The sequence below is a fragment of the Bos indicus genome, chromosome 28 (genome assembly GCF_029378745.1).
Source record: "Bos indicus isolate NIAB-ARS_2022 breed Sahiwal x Tharparkar chromosome 28, NIAB-ARS_B.indTharparkar_mat_pri_1.0, whole genome shotgun sequence".
In the NCBI taxonomy this organism is placed as follows: Eukaryota; Metazoa; Chordata; class Mammalia; order Artiodactyla; family Bovidae; genus Bos; species Bos indicus.
In genome coordinates, this window is record NC_091787.1 from 29,302,372 (window position 1) to 29,319,381 (window position 17,010).

Consider the following 17,010-nt stretch of genomic DNA (forward strand, 5'->3'; position numbering starts at 1 on the left):
GACACGAGTTTGAGCAAACTCAGAGAGATAGTGAAGGACAGGGAAGCCTGGTGTGCTGCAGTCCATGAGACTGCAAAGTTGGACATGACTTAGCAACTGAACAATAACAACAAAAAGTCTATATTAACTTGCTATGAGGAAACAGAATATTCCCAATTTTTTCCTAGTGAACAATTAAAATAATGTTCAACATTCCTTTCAGTGAGAGAAACTAAATGACCAAGAGAGATATCTTACCGATGTCATTATTCGTGTTTCAGGCAAGAATGTCTTGAAAATACGACAGGCCCGCAGGTCAATGGGGTCCCGGAGGTAAAATGCCTGGACTCCTGCAGCCACCAATCTGGGGCACTGCTTCAGCACTGCTGCAATGCCAGCTGGGAGGAAGCAGTGTGCTTGATGAAGGGAGGCTTTAATTTTTTCTGGGTACCTGTGACAGGTAACATAATCACTTTTATTTTATGATATGACAGAGTTTATTTTCTTGGGCTCCAAAATCACTGTAGATGATGACTACAGCCATGAAATTAAAAGACATTTACTCCTTGGAAGAAAAGCTATGACCAACCTAGATAGCATATTAAAAAGCAGAGATTACTTTGCCACAAAGGTTCATCTAGTCAAAGCTATGGTTTTTTCAGTAGTCACGTATGGATGTGAGAGTTGGACCATAAAGAAAGCTGAGCGCCAAAGAACTGATGCTTTTGAAGTGTGGTGTTGCTGAAGACTCTTGAGAGTCCCAGAGACTGCAAGATCAAACCAGTCCATCCTAAAGGAAATCAGTACTGAATATTCACTGAAAGGACTGATGCTGAAGCTGAACCTCCAATATACTTTGGCCATGTGATGTGAATGAAGAACTTCCTCATTAGAAAAGACACTGATGCTGGGAAAGACTAAAGGCAGGAGAAGGGGACGACACAGGATGAGATTGTTGGATGGCATCACTGACTCAATGGACATGAGCTTGAGCAAGCTCCAGGAGTTGGTGATGGACAGAGAAGCATGTTGTGCTGCAGGCAACAGGGTTGCAAAGAGTCAGATACAACTGAACAACTGAACTGAACTGATGTAAATATCTAGGATTCTTATACCATTTACTTTCCTCTTAACATTTTATCTTGTCTTGGTTCATCAGGAGTGAGATGAGTGAGAGAAAAGAGTGACAACTCTCTTGTCACCCTTGGGAATTCCCTGCTGGTCCACTGGTCAGGATTTGGCGCTTTCACTGCCAGCAACAACCCAGGTTCATTCCCTCGTTGGGGAACTAAGATTTCCATGCTGAGTGGCCAAAAAAATAATTGTTTAAAAAAGAAATTCTATATACTAAAGACTACAGGTAGGAAAAGAGAGAAAGAAAAAGTGAAAGAAATGGAAAATAAAGAAAAGGGATTAAGGTGGTCCAATAAAAACAACGAAAATGTTACTACTATACTTTGAAAAGAAAATCAGAATTTATTCTCCTAAAAAATGGTACAAAGTGTACTGAAGCAAAGCTAAAAGAGATTATTATCTAATATTGTTATGATCTGAATAGTACTAAACATTTAATAGGTACTCAAATTTGAATGGCTGAACTAATACATTATTAGACTAAGGTGTTCTCTTCTGAATAGAACCTAACACACTCCAACAAGTAAGAGAATCCCATATATACACCCAGAATGAAAGAAAATTCCTGAACAGATTGTACTCACTCAGATTTTCATCTCTAAAGGTCCAAAATTTTAATCTATGGATCTACATAATACTTGGCCACACTCTCTAAGGTAAATAAATGCAAAAACATTGGGCCTAGAACCTTCAAATGACGACTAAAAGATACATCTGTTTCTTGATTTTAAAACACAGGAAGTTTAATTTGTTGGTCAATTTCACAAAGGATAAAGACAGAATGAAAATCAGCACTAATCTAGGTGAAAGAAATGCTTCGATTCATCAAAAGACTTGAGCAACACGAAGTCAAAAGGCTCCTTGACTAGCAGTGTGACACTAAAAGTGTCAGTTTTCTTACCCTCTGATGCGTCTATTCACAGCAGCTCGTACAGATTCTGAAGCCAGAATTTTTTCTGGGTGTGTTGAGATTATACTCAGTGCTTGTGAGATTGTTGGAGGTGTGGTAGGTAACCAGGATACTGTTCCAGATTTCTTTGGTGCAGGAATAATGCACAACTCCCCTTGGTGGAAAAATACCTGCAAAGTGATATAGTTTCCATACCTGGCATTGACAAAATCCAGATACATATGAAAATGATGCAAAATGGTTTCACCTTTATAAATTTTCTAAACTTGGATATACTTACCCTGTTGGCACTATTATCAGGATCCAACCACTTAGGGAGAAAGTCAGCAGCTTCTATTAACAAGAATTCACCGTCATTGTCTTCGATCCTAATGCAAAAGAAATTTCAACTTTGAATTAAAAGAAGTGCATATTTGCTAATAATCAAAACAGATTTGTTCTAATACATTTTTGCCCTAATCTTAGTAAATAAATAAATGAGTATATACCATAGATTTCTATAATTATGTAGATTTCTATAATTAAGCACAACGTTTTAAGATACCATTAAGTACTGAAGGGAATCTCTAAAATTTTAAGGAGGAATTCGAGAGTGATAAGGAGAAAAAAATAAGTACATAAATAAATAGCAGCAGAAAAAAATGTGAAAAATATACCAAGTACATAGGTCTTAGAAAAAAGAAAAAAATCACATACAGCCAAGATTTGGAAAACCTTTATGGAGGAAGTACTATTGGGCCCTGAAAGACACTTTCGTTTTGTCTCATCTGCATCACTTTTTAAAAATTTAAATTTCTGAGTATGTAATACAGTCACATGATTAAAACTTTAAAAAAATACATAAATAGTTATACAATGAAAAAGTCTCCTTGTTATTTTTGTATCTATATGCCCAACCCCTCCACCATTGTTACTTCCTGTTTATCCTTCTAGAGTTTGCTTATGTGTAGTCAGTAGGAATATAAATGCTTTTCTTCTGTTGCACCACTTGTAGCATACTATACATATTGTCCCAGATTATTTTCACTTTTAATGGGTAGAGATACAATATATCCAGAAAAGGAGAGATGCTCTGGGGAGTGGGAACAGCATAAGCAAAACTATGGAGGTGGCATTTAAGGGAGAGATTTGAAGACTGACAACAACAACAAAAGGACTAGAAAAGCACAGTTATATCATTTTGTGAAGAGCTTTAAATGCTGGCAGAATCCAGTGAGAGTGAGTTTCATTTTATAAACAAAACAAATGAAATGTTCTAGAGTAGGGAAGTAAAATGGTTTGAGCCCTACTTTAGGAATATTAATCTGGCAGACACATAGAGGAAAAACGTCCTTCTTTTTCTAATTAAAAAAAAAAAACTGACAAGACGGTAGATGCTTATTAAAACTCTTTAGAGGCCTAGTGGGTAAGTGTGACCCATCACTGCATACTTAAGTATCAGAATCAGCATATGAAAGGCACTGGCCCCTCCTTATTACCCTAGTAAAGAAATAAACTACCGTATTTGTGCCTGTTTATTGAAAATTCTACCATTTATTTAATAAGTATGGCTACCTATTTGTAGGTGTGGTAATAGTAGTGTTGCATTATCTCTTAAGTTTACATCCTAAAGTATTTAAAAATCAAATGGTATAATATTGGAGGTTTGTTTTAAAACACTCTTGCTTCCCTGGTGGCTCAGTTGTTAAGAGTCAATCTGCCAATCAGGAGACTTGGGTTTGATCCCTGATCTGGGAACATTCCATATGCCACAGAGCAACTAACTTGGGAATGACAGAGAATTATCAGTTCCTATAATATTTTAAAAACTGAATTATAATGCATTATTATCTACTCTGCTTCCTATCCATACAATTGTTCACTGATGTCTCTTTAAATTTCTTCTGTCTATAGTTTCTCAAAAAAAAAAATAGAGCTTTAGAGGAAGACATAGAGAAATCTGTGAAATACACACACACACACACACACACACATATATATATATGAATTTCTTTTTAAGACACAGAAATTTGATAGTGATTACTTTTGGGAAATCAGAGCAGTTACACCTTTTTGTATTGCTTGAATTTTATTTACCATGTGTATTTGTTCTTTTATAACAAGAATAAAAAAAAAGAGAAAACCTAAACTAAGCAGGTTTTGTGTGAAATAATTCTCAGATGATACTTTAATTCTTCTTTAAGAAAAGGAAGTCACCAGCAAAAAGGAAGAAAACACAGAAGTCACATTTAAAATCTACATCTCAAATCTGTACAATTTCCACCAGCCACAGAAAAAAATATTACTAAATGGATAAAAATGTAGTCATTTTCAATAATGGAATTCCTTAAGAATTACTATTTTTTGATAAAGCTGGCTTCTTTAATTTTTTTAATTTTTATTTTTTAATTGGTGGAAAACTGCTTTACAATGTTTTGTTGGTTTGTGCAGTACAATACAAATCAGTCATAATTACATATACATGTGTGTGTGTGTGTATGTGTATGTGTATATATATACACATACACACACACATCTCCCTCCCTCTTGAGCCTCCCTCCCCCTTACCCCATCCCTCTAGGCCATCACGGAGCACAGGCTGGGTTCCCTATGTTATACAGCAACTTCCCACTATCTATCTATCTTACACATAATAGTGCATATATGTCAATGCTACTGTCTCAATTCATCCCATCCTCACCTTCCCCCACTTTAGCCACAAGTCTGTTCTCTACTAGCTTCATCAGTGCCATTTTTCTAGATTCCATACATATGCATTAATATGATACTTGTTTAAGAATTATTAATAAAACTGTAATACCTTGCTACTAACTCTGGAAATTCTTTTGTAATTTGCTTCACTATATAAACAATAAACCATTCATCCTCAATGTTATCCCCAAACTTTGTCATGCCAAATATATGAGCAGGAACATCTCCTAAAAATAAGAGAAAAGCAATGATATAATCAAATAAATGTATCCATTCAAATAAAAGGACAAGCAATCATTCAATTAAACAAACTGTTATTGACTGGCTATGCTCCAGGAGTATGGCCACATACTGGGAGCTGGGGTTGCAATCCTGAACAAGATATAAGAAGCTTACTCTTGAAGAGCTTAGAGATAGACAACCAATCACAAAACAAGATGATGAACAGAGGTGTACACTGAGGGCTACGCGGTCACAAAGTGTGTGATAGCTGAGCTCTGCGCCTCTGGAGGAATGACCACAGTAGGCTTTCCAGAAAGAGAGAGCACGTGCATGCGTAAGGGCACAGAGGCATGACAGATGATTGTGTGTTCTGGGAGTATCAGCAGAAATTTTCAAACAAGTGCATTATCCAAAAACATGTAGAACTTAAACAATATACTCAGATAGCCAATGGGTCAAAGAAGAAGTCATAAGGGGAATTATAAAATATTGGGAGACTAATGAAAACCAGGGCTTCCCTGGTGGCTTAGACATTGAAGAATCTACCCACAATGCAGGAGACCCAGGTTCAATCCCTGGGTGGGGAAGATCCTCTGGAGGAGGAGATGGCAACCCACTCCAGTATTCTTATCCAGAGAATTCCATGGACAGAGGAGCCTGGCAAGTTACAGTCCATGGGGTTGCAATGAGTCAGACACACAACTGACCAACTAACACTTTCACTTTAACACTTTCAATGAAAACCGAGACAACAAACCAAACATATGGGATACAGAGAAAGCAGTGCTAGGAGGAAGTTTACAGTCATAAAAAGATCTCAGATCAACAACGTAGCCTTATACCTTAATGAACTAGAAAAAGAAGAACTAAACTCCAAGCTGGAGGAGGGAAATAATGAAGATTAGAGCAGAGATCAACGAAATAAAGAATAGGAAAACAATATTTTAAAAAATCAACTAAACTGAGTTGGTTTGTTTAAAAGATCAACAAAATTGACAAAACATTAGATTAAGTAAAACTGACTCAAATAGCTAAAATCAGAAATGAAAGAGGGAATATCACAACCTATGCCACAGAAATAAGAATTATAAGAAAACACAATGAACAACTGTATACCAACACACTGGATAACTTAGAAGAAATGCATAAATTTCTGGAAATATACAACTTATCAAGACTGGAACACACAGAAGTAGAAAACCTGTACATATCTATAAAAGTAAGGAAAGTGAATTAATAATCAGAAACTTCTCAACAAAGAAAAGCCCAGGACTAGATGACTTCACTGGAAAACTCTACCAAACATTTGAAGAAGAATTAACATAAAAAAAAAAAACAAAAAACACTGAAGAGGAGGAAACATTCCCAAACTTATTTTATGACGCCAGCATGAGCCAACAAAACACTTGCAAACTAATTCAACAACATGTTAAAAGGATTGTACACCATGACCAACTGAGATTTATTCCTAGAATGCAAGATGATTTGACACAGGAAAACCAACTGACGTAATATACCATATTAACAGAATGAAGGTCAAACAAGTGTACTGTGGAGTGTCTCAAGAGTTGCCATGGCAAAAAAAGCGCCACACAGGTGGGACAAACTGCCCAACCAACTCCTCTCCCTACTCCAGATCTCCCAAGTTTCTTCAGCTAGAGAAGCTCCAGTTAGAGTGCCTTCATTTTTATCTACCTTACATATTAAGGGCTTCCCTTGTGGCTCAGCTGGTAAAGAATCCTCCTGCAATGAGGGAGACCTGGGTTCAATCCCTGGGTTGGGAAGATCCTCTGGAGAATGGAAAGGCTACCCACTGGAGAATTCTCTGGCCTGGAGAATTCCATGGACTGTATAGTCCATGCGGTCACAGAGTCGGACATGACTGAGTGACTTTCACTTTACATATTAAAACTTCAATTTTAATTTCATCCAGAAGCAATGCAGAACAGTTGCACGGTGTTAGGAGAGTGACATGATCAGATTCGTTTTACAAAGGTAACTGTCAACTCTGTCAGGAACTGGAGACATTGGGACCAGAGAGATTAGTTAGGGGGCCACTGTAGTCTTCCAGATGAAGAGGGCCTAGACTGTAGCCAAAGAGATGTGAGAAAGGGTCAGATTTCAGGGGTAATAACAGTAGGATTTAGTGCCTGTGGAACATGGTGAAGTGAGGATTTGAGGATGATTTTAAATTACTAACAAGCTTGACTACTAGGTGGATAGTAATACAATTAAGCAAGACAAGAAAATACTGTGTAAAAATTATTTTTGACAAAAAAGATAGGGAATTGGTTTTGGCTGTGTTATGCTAATGGGACAGTGTTCTTGCCAATAAGTATCACACGTATCAGTGATAAGGCATTCAATAAAATTAACGTTTTACATTTGGCAACTGCTAGCCAAAAGGTCAGAGAAGGCGATGGCACCCCACTCCAGTACTCTTGCCTGGAAAATCCCATGGACAGAGGAGCCTGGTAGGGTGCAGCCCATGGGGTCACTAAGAGTCGGACACGACTGAGTGACTTCACTTTGACTTTTCACTTTCATGCCTTGGAGAAGGAAATGGCAACCCACTCCCGTGTTCTTGCCTGGAGAATCCCAGGGACGGGGGAGCCTGGTGGGCTGCAGTCCATGGGGTCGCTCAGAGTTGGACACGACTGAGTGACTTAGCAGCAGCAGCAGCAGCCAAAAGGTAACAGAGAAGCACTAAAATGAGCCAGAATGAAGGAATCACAAGATGTCAGGCTCCTGATATGAAATAAGACCCCACAGAAGTTGTTGTTGTATTAGTAGAGCCTTGGTAAGTTATCCATGACTCATTTCAGTAAAGTTATAAGAAATGAGATGACAAAGTGCCATTATTTGGCCACAGGTCAGACCTCAAGCACTGACAATACAGGGAAGCAGTGAAGGAATGACAAAATGCTTCTGTGTGGAAAATAGTGGTTACTTAGCTCAATCATTTCTCTTTATAAGCCAAGCAGAGCCACTCTTAGACCCTTAGCAAAACAACTATTTGAAACAAGGCAGCCTAGTAAGCACACCATCAAGACTGAGGAATACAGAGTAACAGCTGAAAGAACTATGGTTAAAGAAGCCAGCCTGAACCTGTTTAGTGTAGGTACCTAGATATATGATGGCATAGTAAAGTTCAAAAGAAAAGCCATGGCTTGATAATGTTGAGTATATATTGATTCCTAAGATAATGACTGTTAGAAAGCTTTCATCAACATGAATTTTTAAAAAAATTTTTTAAGTTCAAGAGCTTAACTGAATTTCGGCAAATACCATAAAAGTTCAGGATATAAATCTCCTGACAACACTGAATGAACTATGGACTATTACACATCACTGGTGTCAGAATGACATCAAGAGTCACATGTATCAAAGCAAAATAAGCAAAAGAACCTTACCTTTCCCAGGTTTATATTTGAGATTGAAAGGCTGATTCTGCCAGATATAGGGGACCAGCATAGGTGCAAACTGGGTCATTATCCTCTCAATACACTTTTGAAGGATCTCTCTGTGTTCTTCTGGGTCCCCTGGTTTATCTGGTATCAGGAACAGGCGATACTCTACGGTGTCTTCCACTGTAGCAAACTTCATATTTTCCTCCATTCTTCTTTGAAAGTTACATTTAAAGTTTCAATAATATAAGCCATATAGAATAATGTAGAAGTAATATCCTAGTCCCTGAACTATGCTAGGCAATTCCATTAACATTGTTTCCCCAAATTCAATGATTCACATACCATCATCATGATTTTTGCATTGACCACATACCAACTATGGTAACACTTATTTAATATTCTTTTAATGATAGCTTTATACTCATAATTATATTAAAAGAATTTTTAATATACAATACATGGAAATCCACTACCACATTCCCAAACTAATAAATAAGCATTAAGAATAAAATAAAAAATGTTTGCCCTTGCATTATCAGTGGTGTGTAAAACACACTTTTGGAAACATTGCAATAACATCTTTTGAAACACTATCAAAAGTCCCAGGTCTGCCAAAAGTCCCAGTTGTGTTCTGGGCATTTCATTTTCCCTTTCTGTGGCTTTTCCCTTAATTGGAGAATGAGACTGTTACCTATCATCTCTATAATCCTTCCCTAGTTAAATTTTTAATATTTAAATGTTCTTAAGCACAATCTCCTTCCTCTGCAGAATTTAAATCTTTCCCATTGTGTGGGATAGAGGAATTCAAAACTACAAAACATTCATTCCTATCATTTCATCCCCAAATAATCTGCCCATGGCTCTTGATCCTACAACTATCTGTTCTAAATTTTCCCCCTTTTCAGGTTTCAGAGGGTATAACTCTGGGATATTAGGAGATGGTAAATAACTATTTTCTAAAGGTTTCGCTTACATACAAAAGTACTAGTTCACTACTGTAGCCAGGAGAGGCTTGGTACGGAGAAGGCAACGGCAACCCACTCCAGTACTCTTGCTGGAAAATCCCACGGATGGAGGAGCCTAGTGGGCTGCCGTCTATGGGGTCGCACAGAGTCGGACACGACTGAAGCGACTTAGCAACAGCAGCAGCAGCAGAGGCTTGGTAAAAGAAAAAACTGCGCTGGATCGTACGGCTGCAATTCTATTTTCAGACTTGTTTTTCTAACGGATTAGTAAAATGAGGTCCAAAGGAACTTGCGTCTTCTATCCAGACATTCTTTCACTACAGACCGTCCAAATTATCATTTGGCCTTTTAACCCAAGTGCCTGCGTGCTAAGTCGCTTCAGTCGTGTCCGATTCTTTGCGACCCTATGGATTGGGAATTCATGGGATTCTCCAGGCAAGAATACTGGAGTGGGTCGCCATTTCCTTTTCCAAGGGATCTTCCCGAACCAGGGATCGAACCCAGGCCTATCCCACTGCAGACAGATTCTTTACTATCTAAGCCACAGGAAAGCCTTATTACGAAGAATTTCGTGACAGGGCTGAAGTGAAGTCTTTCAGTCGTGTCCGATTCTTTGCAACCCCATGAACTGTAGGCTCCTCCGTCCATGGGATTTTCCAGGCAAGAATATTGGAGTGGGTTGCCATTTCCTTCCCAGGAGATCTTCCCAACCCAGGGATTGAACTCGGGTCTCCAGCATTGTAGGCAGACGCTTTACAGTCTGAGGCACCAGGGAAGTCCTCTAGTGACAGGGCTAGAAGGGACTTTTGGGACCACGAAGCCTAACTCCACACTGTATATATGAGAAAACTGGGAGCATAGCAAGAGGAGCAACCAAGCACCAGAGGCCTGGCTTGGAGTCTAGGGGCTCTTTACTCAGACTAGGCTCTCTCCTTCACCCAACAAAATGAAGCAAATTCCGCTTACCGTTCTGGGCCTGGGCCTCTTAGGCAAGTCTTTGTTGCAGCACCTTTCCTTAGCCGTCTCTCCTACCTAGTGAGCTGGTGGGGAACTGCCAGCAGTAGACACAGCCTGGCCCAGGATGGGTCCACACGTTCGTCTGGAACCAGAACCAGAGGAAACTCCGAAAGTCAGAAACGACTCAGCCTCGGAACCCCAGGCCGTCGTCCCGATGCACGTCGGCGGAAACATTAGGCGAGTGCTCCTGTGATATCGTCACGTCCGCCCCCACAGGCAAGCCGGAAGACTAGGGAGGTGGGGACCCTGGGAAAGTGGCGATCTGGAGTCTAGGAAACGGGGCGTGACGGGGCCGGAAGGTGGCGGGAGGGGGTCGAGCCGGAGCGGGCGCGAGGGCCAGGCTTGGAGGCCCCCACCCTGGCTTGTCCGCCCCCGCCGAGGCTGAGGAGGAAGAGGAGGATGACCTCCAGATACACTAGGAAGGCGGTGCCACAGAACTTGGAGTTGTGAGTGAACTGCTCAGCTACTCCAGCCCGGGCCGGGGGGTGCCGAGGAGGGTCGCAGGCGCGCTGGGAACCCTTCCTGCCCAGTCCCTTGCTCCTTTTACCTTTCCCAGGGTGAGGGAAAAGAAAATCTTTGTAATTTTCTCCTACCAGCTTTGCCGGACGTTGGCCCTTCTGTTTCCTTCTCCCGCTAATAAGGGCATGTTACTTGTGCAGTCCCAGAAACTTGGTCTGTTTGGCCTGCACTTCTTGAGCTTAGGAACTTGGTTTCCTAAGGCATTTTGTAGTTTCCACGTGTCTCATGCCCCAGTGTCAATGGCCATTGACAACTAGTGAAGCTGTTAATAGCTGAATGCTACAAGAAAGTTGAATACGTCTGGTGCCAACCGCAATGCAAAGCTACTTATATGCATTAGCTCACAACTCTTATCAATAAGGATACCAGATAGGAACTATTATTATTTTGCACAGATAAAGATCTCAGGTTTAAAGGTTGTAGCATGCCAGAGATCACACGGCCAGAAGGTGGTGGAACTGAAATATAAACCTGTTGTCTGATTTTGAAGCTTGTGGGGATAAACATTACACATAACTGCCTCCCCACCTCTGCAACTTAGTGTCAGAATCCTTGAGAATCAGTTTTGCTTTTGAGACTTTAGAGAGCAAGTGTGCTGTGTGCTAAGTCACTTCATTCTTTTCCAACTCTTAGATACTCTCTGGATCACCATAGAGGCTCCTCGGTCTATGGGATTTTTCCAGGCAAGAATACCGGAGTGGGTTGCCATGCCCTTCCTGATGAAGGGATGGAACCTGGGTTTCCCATATTGCAGGCAGATTCTTTACTATCTGAGCCACCAGGGAAGCCCAGAGAGCAAATATTTCTGGCTTAAAGACCCACCTCCCACCCCTAGTGAAATGTTGTAATTTAGAAAGTAATGATACTGTCATACATTTGTTAATACTTTAGACTTCCCTGGTGGCTCAGACGGTAAAGTGTCTTGCTTACAATGAGGGAGACCTGGGTTCGATCCCTGGGTTGGGAAGATACAAAGCAAATGGCACCCCACTCCAGTACTCTTGCCTGGAAAATCCCATGGATGGAGGAGCTTGGTAGGCTACAGTCCATGGGGTTGCAAAGAGTCGGACAGGACTGAGCGATTTCACTTTCACTATACTTTCAAAAATACTTTCACATCTTCATTCTTGTGACAACTCTGTAAGATGAGTATGATTATCTTAAGTTTTTCAGCAGATGAAATATAAGAAAGGTACATACCTTAAGATTATATAACCAATAGGTTTTGAGCTTGGGCTTTTCAACCCCAAATGCCAATTTTTTTTCTTCCACGGAACTGTGTAATTTTAACAACCATACATTTATTAACTATTACCTATACAGAGTAATAACAGGCATGGTATTTTCAGTTACATCTGGGTTTGTGTTTAGACTCTTTTCTAGCCTTATTAATTGTAGGCAAATTACTAAATTTTTGAGCTTTCACTTCTGCAATATAGGCTAAGACCTTATCTAAAAGTGATGGCATAGAGCTTGACACATAGTAGGTCCTCAGTAAGTGGTAATTTCCTTGTCCCTTCCCACCTCTATTTGGTACAATAGCCATACAAAGAAAATCAGTCTATGATCTTTCCTTGCCTTTCAGAAGCTTGTTATCTATTAAATAATAGGATAGAACACAGAAGCAACTCAGTTAAGCTTTTTAGGAACTAGGAAGAAGAAAGTCATTTCCAAATCTAGGGAGCAGGGCTTAGCCAAAAACCTGCTTTTATAATTAATTCTGACCATTATGAGAGTGAAAAAAAGTATCATTTATGGAAAAAAATTGTTGATTGCATTTATTGGACCGGTATTATTGACCCAGAATGGTTATGATGTTGTTGTTTAGTCACCTGACTCTTTTGTGACCCCATGGACTGTAGCCCACCAGGCTCCTCTGAAAATGGGATGTCCCAGGCAAGAATACTGGAGTGGGTTGCCATTTCCTTCTCCAGGGGATCTTCCTGACCCAGGGATAGAACCTGCTTTCTCTGCCTTGGCAAGCAGATTCTTTACCACTGAACCGCTTGGTTATGTTACTTGTTCTCTATTGTTGATTTCATACTCCCTAAAGATAACTCTCCCAAAAGATGATTCTCTAGAAGTGTCAGAATAGTGTGAATAATGACAATAATGAAGATTATATGCATTTAAATAACAGTATATTAAAGGTACTTTTCCCTTTTGGTGTTATAATGATAATTTGCTTTGAAGAACTAACTTTAGTTTTCTAATAGTTACAAATTATAGATATTAAAAAGATTTTGGCATAAGCATACAGCTTAACATTTTTAAAATGATAAATCTCAAGCATAATTGTATAGTGGATAATATAATGACCTACATTAAAACAGTTATCAAAATTTTAGTATATTTGCTTCATATTTCATCTGTATATTTTTCAGCCTGTCATCCATGAAATATTGGAAAACCCCAGACATTATCATTTCACCCCATTTCTAAAAATTATATACATTTTCTTATTTAATAACCATAAGTCTATGATCAAAGTTAATATATCTTTGGTATTATCTGATTGTTGCTTCATAACCAAATTTCTCTGACAGACTAAAATATGTCTTAAGTTTCTATTTCATCGCTGGAATCCACATTTCTGATCACCACCACTGTTTCAAAGACAAGCTTTTGGTTATAATATCATTGAATGAGAGAAGAAAAAAGCTCTCCACTAATTCAGCTCCACCATTTGAGAAATAATTTAAAGTATTCTGCTGAGTGGGTCTTTATATACAAAAATGGTACAATTTATTAAAATCTCAAACTATTCATCTGCTCTGAGCAGCCTCAGACTATCTGGATTTGAATCCTGGCTCCATCACTTACTAGCCATATGACCTTAAGCAAGTCACTTAATCCTTCAGTACCTCACTTTCCTTTCTTGTGAAACAAGAGTATTACATTTATAATACACATTTCCGTATTAAAAGCCCTGGGAAAACCTATTGTAAATAAACCTGTGTAACTTTGTTTAACCTATCAAGTTATTGGACTATAGGATTTTGTGGGGAAAGAAAGTCTACTATAGATAATTAGGACTGGAACATACAATAATTGACCCCATAGTTTATTCTGAGGCTTCCCTAGTGGCTCAGGTGGTAAAGAGTCTACTTGCAGTGTGGGAGACCCAGGTTCGACCCCTGGGTCAGGAAGATCCCCTGGAGAAGGGAGTGGCTACCCACTCCAGTATTCTTGCCTGGAGAATCCATGGACAGAGGAGCCTGACGGGCTACAGTCTATAGGGTCACGAAGAGTCAGACACAACTGAAGCAACTAACACTTCCACTTTTTTCATAGTTTATTCTAACGCACATGTTGAACTCTCTAGAACAGCACGGTTCAATAGAAATATAATACAAAACACATAACTTAAAATTTTCAGATACGTTAAAAAATAGTAGAAACAGGTGAAATTAACTTTTTAATCTTTTAAAGTAACTATGGACTTACAGGAAGTTACAAAAATAGTGCATAGAGTCCCATGAACCCTTCACTCAGATTCCCCCAATGATGACAACTTATGTAGCTTTCAAAGCCATGAAGCTGACATTGGTACAGTACTGTTAAGCAGACTGCAAACCTTACCCAGTTTTCATCAATTTTTATATCCACTCTTTTGTGTATGTGTATGTATACATAGTTCTATGCAATTTGGTCTCGTTTATATATTTATTAAACCACCAGTGCAATCAAGATACAGCGCTGTTCTATCACCACCAAGGAACATCCTTATATACCCCTTTTTAGTCACTTCCATTCCTTTCTCCATACCCTGGAACCACTAATCTTTTCTTCACCTCTCTATTTTTCTCATTTGTGAGTGTAATATAAACAGAATCATATAGTATATGTAACCTTTAGAGATTGGCTTTTTTCAGTAAGTATGATGCCTTTGCAATCCATCCAAGTTGTTGCATGTATCAGTTCACTCCTTTTTATTGCTAAATCATATTCCACTATGTGTGTAGAGATACCAAAGTTTAATTATTCCCCTGTGCAAGGACATTTCAGTTCTTCTAATTTTTTTTCAATTATAAATAAAGCTGCTCTGAATGTTTGTGTACAGATTTTGTGTGAACATAAATTTTCATTTCTCTGGGATTAAATACCCAAGAGTGCAATGGGTAGGTCTTATGATAAATGCATGCATTTAGTTTTATAAGAAACTGTGAAATTATTCCAGAGTGGTTGTACCATTTTACATTCCTACCAGCAATGTATGAGAAATCCAGTTTCTCCATATCTTTGCCTGCATTTAGTGTTATCACTGTATTTTATCTTAGCTGTTCTAATAAGTATGTTTTATACCTTATTATGTTTTTAATTTGCAGTGAAATAAGTTTTAATATATTTTGTTTAACCCCTGTATATCCGGAATATTATCATTTTAACATGTAACCAAAATGAAATAATTAGTGGTACATTCTTGTTGTACTAAGACTTCAAAATTCTGTGTGTTTTACTGAGCGACTTCACTTTCCCTTTTCACTTTCATGCACTGGAGAAGGAAATGGCAACCCACTCCAGTGTTCTTGCCTGCAGAATCTCAGGGACGGGGAGCCTGGTGGGCTGCCGTCTCTGGGGTCGCACAGAGTCGGACACGACTGAAGTGACTTAGCAGCAGCAGTAGCAGCAGCATTTCCAGCTGACCACATTTTAACTCCTAGTGGCTAATGGCTATTGCATTGGATAGTTCCTGAACAGCAAGAAGTAGGTGACTTAACTTGTAGATCAAGTTACTGAAAAGTATATATTTTTTTCTTTACAAAAAAATATAACTGTTTTTCCATTTCACAGGAAAAGAATAACAAAACATGCTCTTAATCATCATCCTCTTCCTGAACAACTGGATGAAATTTCCTCTACCAATGACAGCCATGAAAAAGACCTAAGTTCCCAAAGGTAATGACACAAAGTGTACTGTTTGCTTATTGCACTTGATAATGGCAAAAGTTTTGGGCTTTTTGCCTTAGGATTGGTATCAAGCCTTGTACTAATGAAACAAAAGAATTTTTGTCACATTTTTCAATACCATTCAACTTCCATTCTGGAACAACTAGTGGAAACATACTTATTTTTGTAATCTTTGAAAAACAGTATTATGAGGTAGTTAATAGCAGAAACTCAGGAGGAATCCAAACAGACCTGATTTTTAATCTTGGTTTTGCCACCTATTAGCTGAATAGTATTGGGCAAGTTATTTACCTGGTAATAGTATCCCTTAAAGGATGTAGTGAATATAAATGAGATAAAATATAGTAAACGCAGAGTAAATATTAGCTGCAATTATTATTTTAAGAAATAGGACAGAGGAGATGGTAACTTCACAGAGGGTTCTGAAAAGCAATTGTGGTATCATACAAAAATTATAGTCATAAAACCTTGTTTCAAAATCTAGTACTAAATTGCAAGAGTTTTTGTCTTAAAGTACATCACTAGATGTACTGGTGAGTTTTCCATCACCAGATTGCTGTGAGGATAAAATGCAGTTAATGTCTGTGAAAGTGCTTAGTAAACCAGAAGTGGCATACAAGTTCACATATTATTCCTAGTATTTCTGAAATGTCTTCAGTTTCTTGAGGGCAGATGTTATAAGTGAAGTGTTAAAAAATATTAATTGTAAACTAAGACTAGAATTATTTAGAATGGCTGCCATCAATTCTGTAGGAATTGGGTCAGACTTTACTGTGATGCTTACATTTCAAATTCTTCATTTATTTTTGTCTCTCTGGATGTATTTGTACAAATGCCTATCACCTAAAAGATTGCTGAGTAGTTAATGCTACAGAAACTTGAGGAAATATAAGAATTTTTCTGTTTTCTCTTTTCCTTCCCACTTGTGCATTTAGTGAATCTGACATCACACAAGAATCACTTTTTACATCAGCTGACACTGGAAATTCAACATCTGCTTTTCCAAGTTATACAAGCACAGGGATCTCTACTGAGGGCAGCTCAGACTTCTCCTGGGGATATGGTGTGAGTTTTATGTTACTGGTCTAATGGAGTGCTTGTGTGACTCTTCTGGGAGTTAGGATTTGTCAGTTTGGTCAGTATATTTCATGCCTTCCCTCTCCTACATTTTTTATTTTATTTTATTTTATTTTATTTGGCCACGCCATGTGGTATGCAGGATCTTAATTCCCCAACAAAGAATCAAACAGTG

The 17,010-nt window shown here is 38.7% G+C and overlaps 2 protein-coding genes across 4 annotated transcripts in view; one reads left to right on the forward strand and one right to left on the reverse strand.

Annotated features, from left to right (window-relative positions):
• The window catches only part of ECD (ecdysoneless cell cycle regulator), a 28,751-nt gene extending 18,263 nt beyond the window's left edge, over positions 1-10,488 (reverse strand). The window contains exons 1-6 of one of the 2 annotated variants that reach the window (XM_019953775.2): positions 10,278-10,488; positions 8,350-8,555; positions 4,824-4,941; positions 2,304-2,391; positions 2,015-2,193; positions 238-430 (exon numbers count right to left, since the gene is read on the reverse strand). In XM_019953775.2, coding sequence (XP_019809334.2) covers positions 238-430; positions 2,015-2,193; positions 2,304-2,391; positions 4,824-4,941; positions 8,350-8,554 — 783 coding nt within the window. In that variant the 5' untranslated portion in view covers position 8,555; positions 10,278-10,488. Of the gene's footprint in view, positions 1-237; positions 431-2,014; positions 2,194-2,303; positions 2,392-4,823; positions 4,942-8,349; positions 8,559-10,277 lie in introns of both variants that reach the window. The other variant, XM_019953774.2, reaches the window with a different exon arrangement.
• A 55-nt stretch (positions 10,489-10,543) lies between these two features.
• The window catches only part of FAM149B1 (family with sequence similarity 149 member B1), a 53,563-nt gene continuing 47,096 nt past the window's right edge, over positions 10,544-17,010 (forward strand). For both annotated transcript variants that reach the window (XM_019953776.2, XM_019953777.2), the window contains exons 1-3: positions 10,544-10,774; positions 15,642-15,746; positions 16,694-16,823. In XM_019953776.2, the coding sequence (XP_019809335.2) occupies positions 10,728-10,774; positions 15,642-15,746; positions 16,694-16,823 (282 nt within the window). In that variant the 5' untranslated portion in view covers positions 10,544-10,727. The remainder of the gene's footprint in view (positions 10,775-15,641; positions 15,747-16,693; positions 16,824-17,010) is intronic.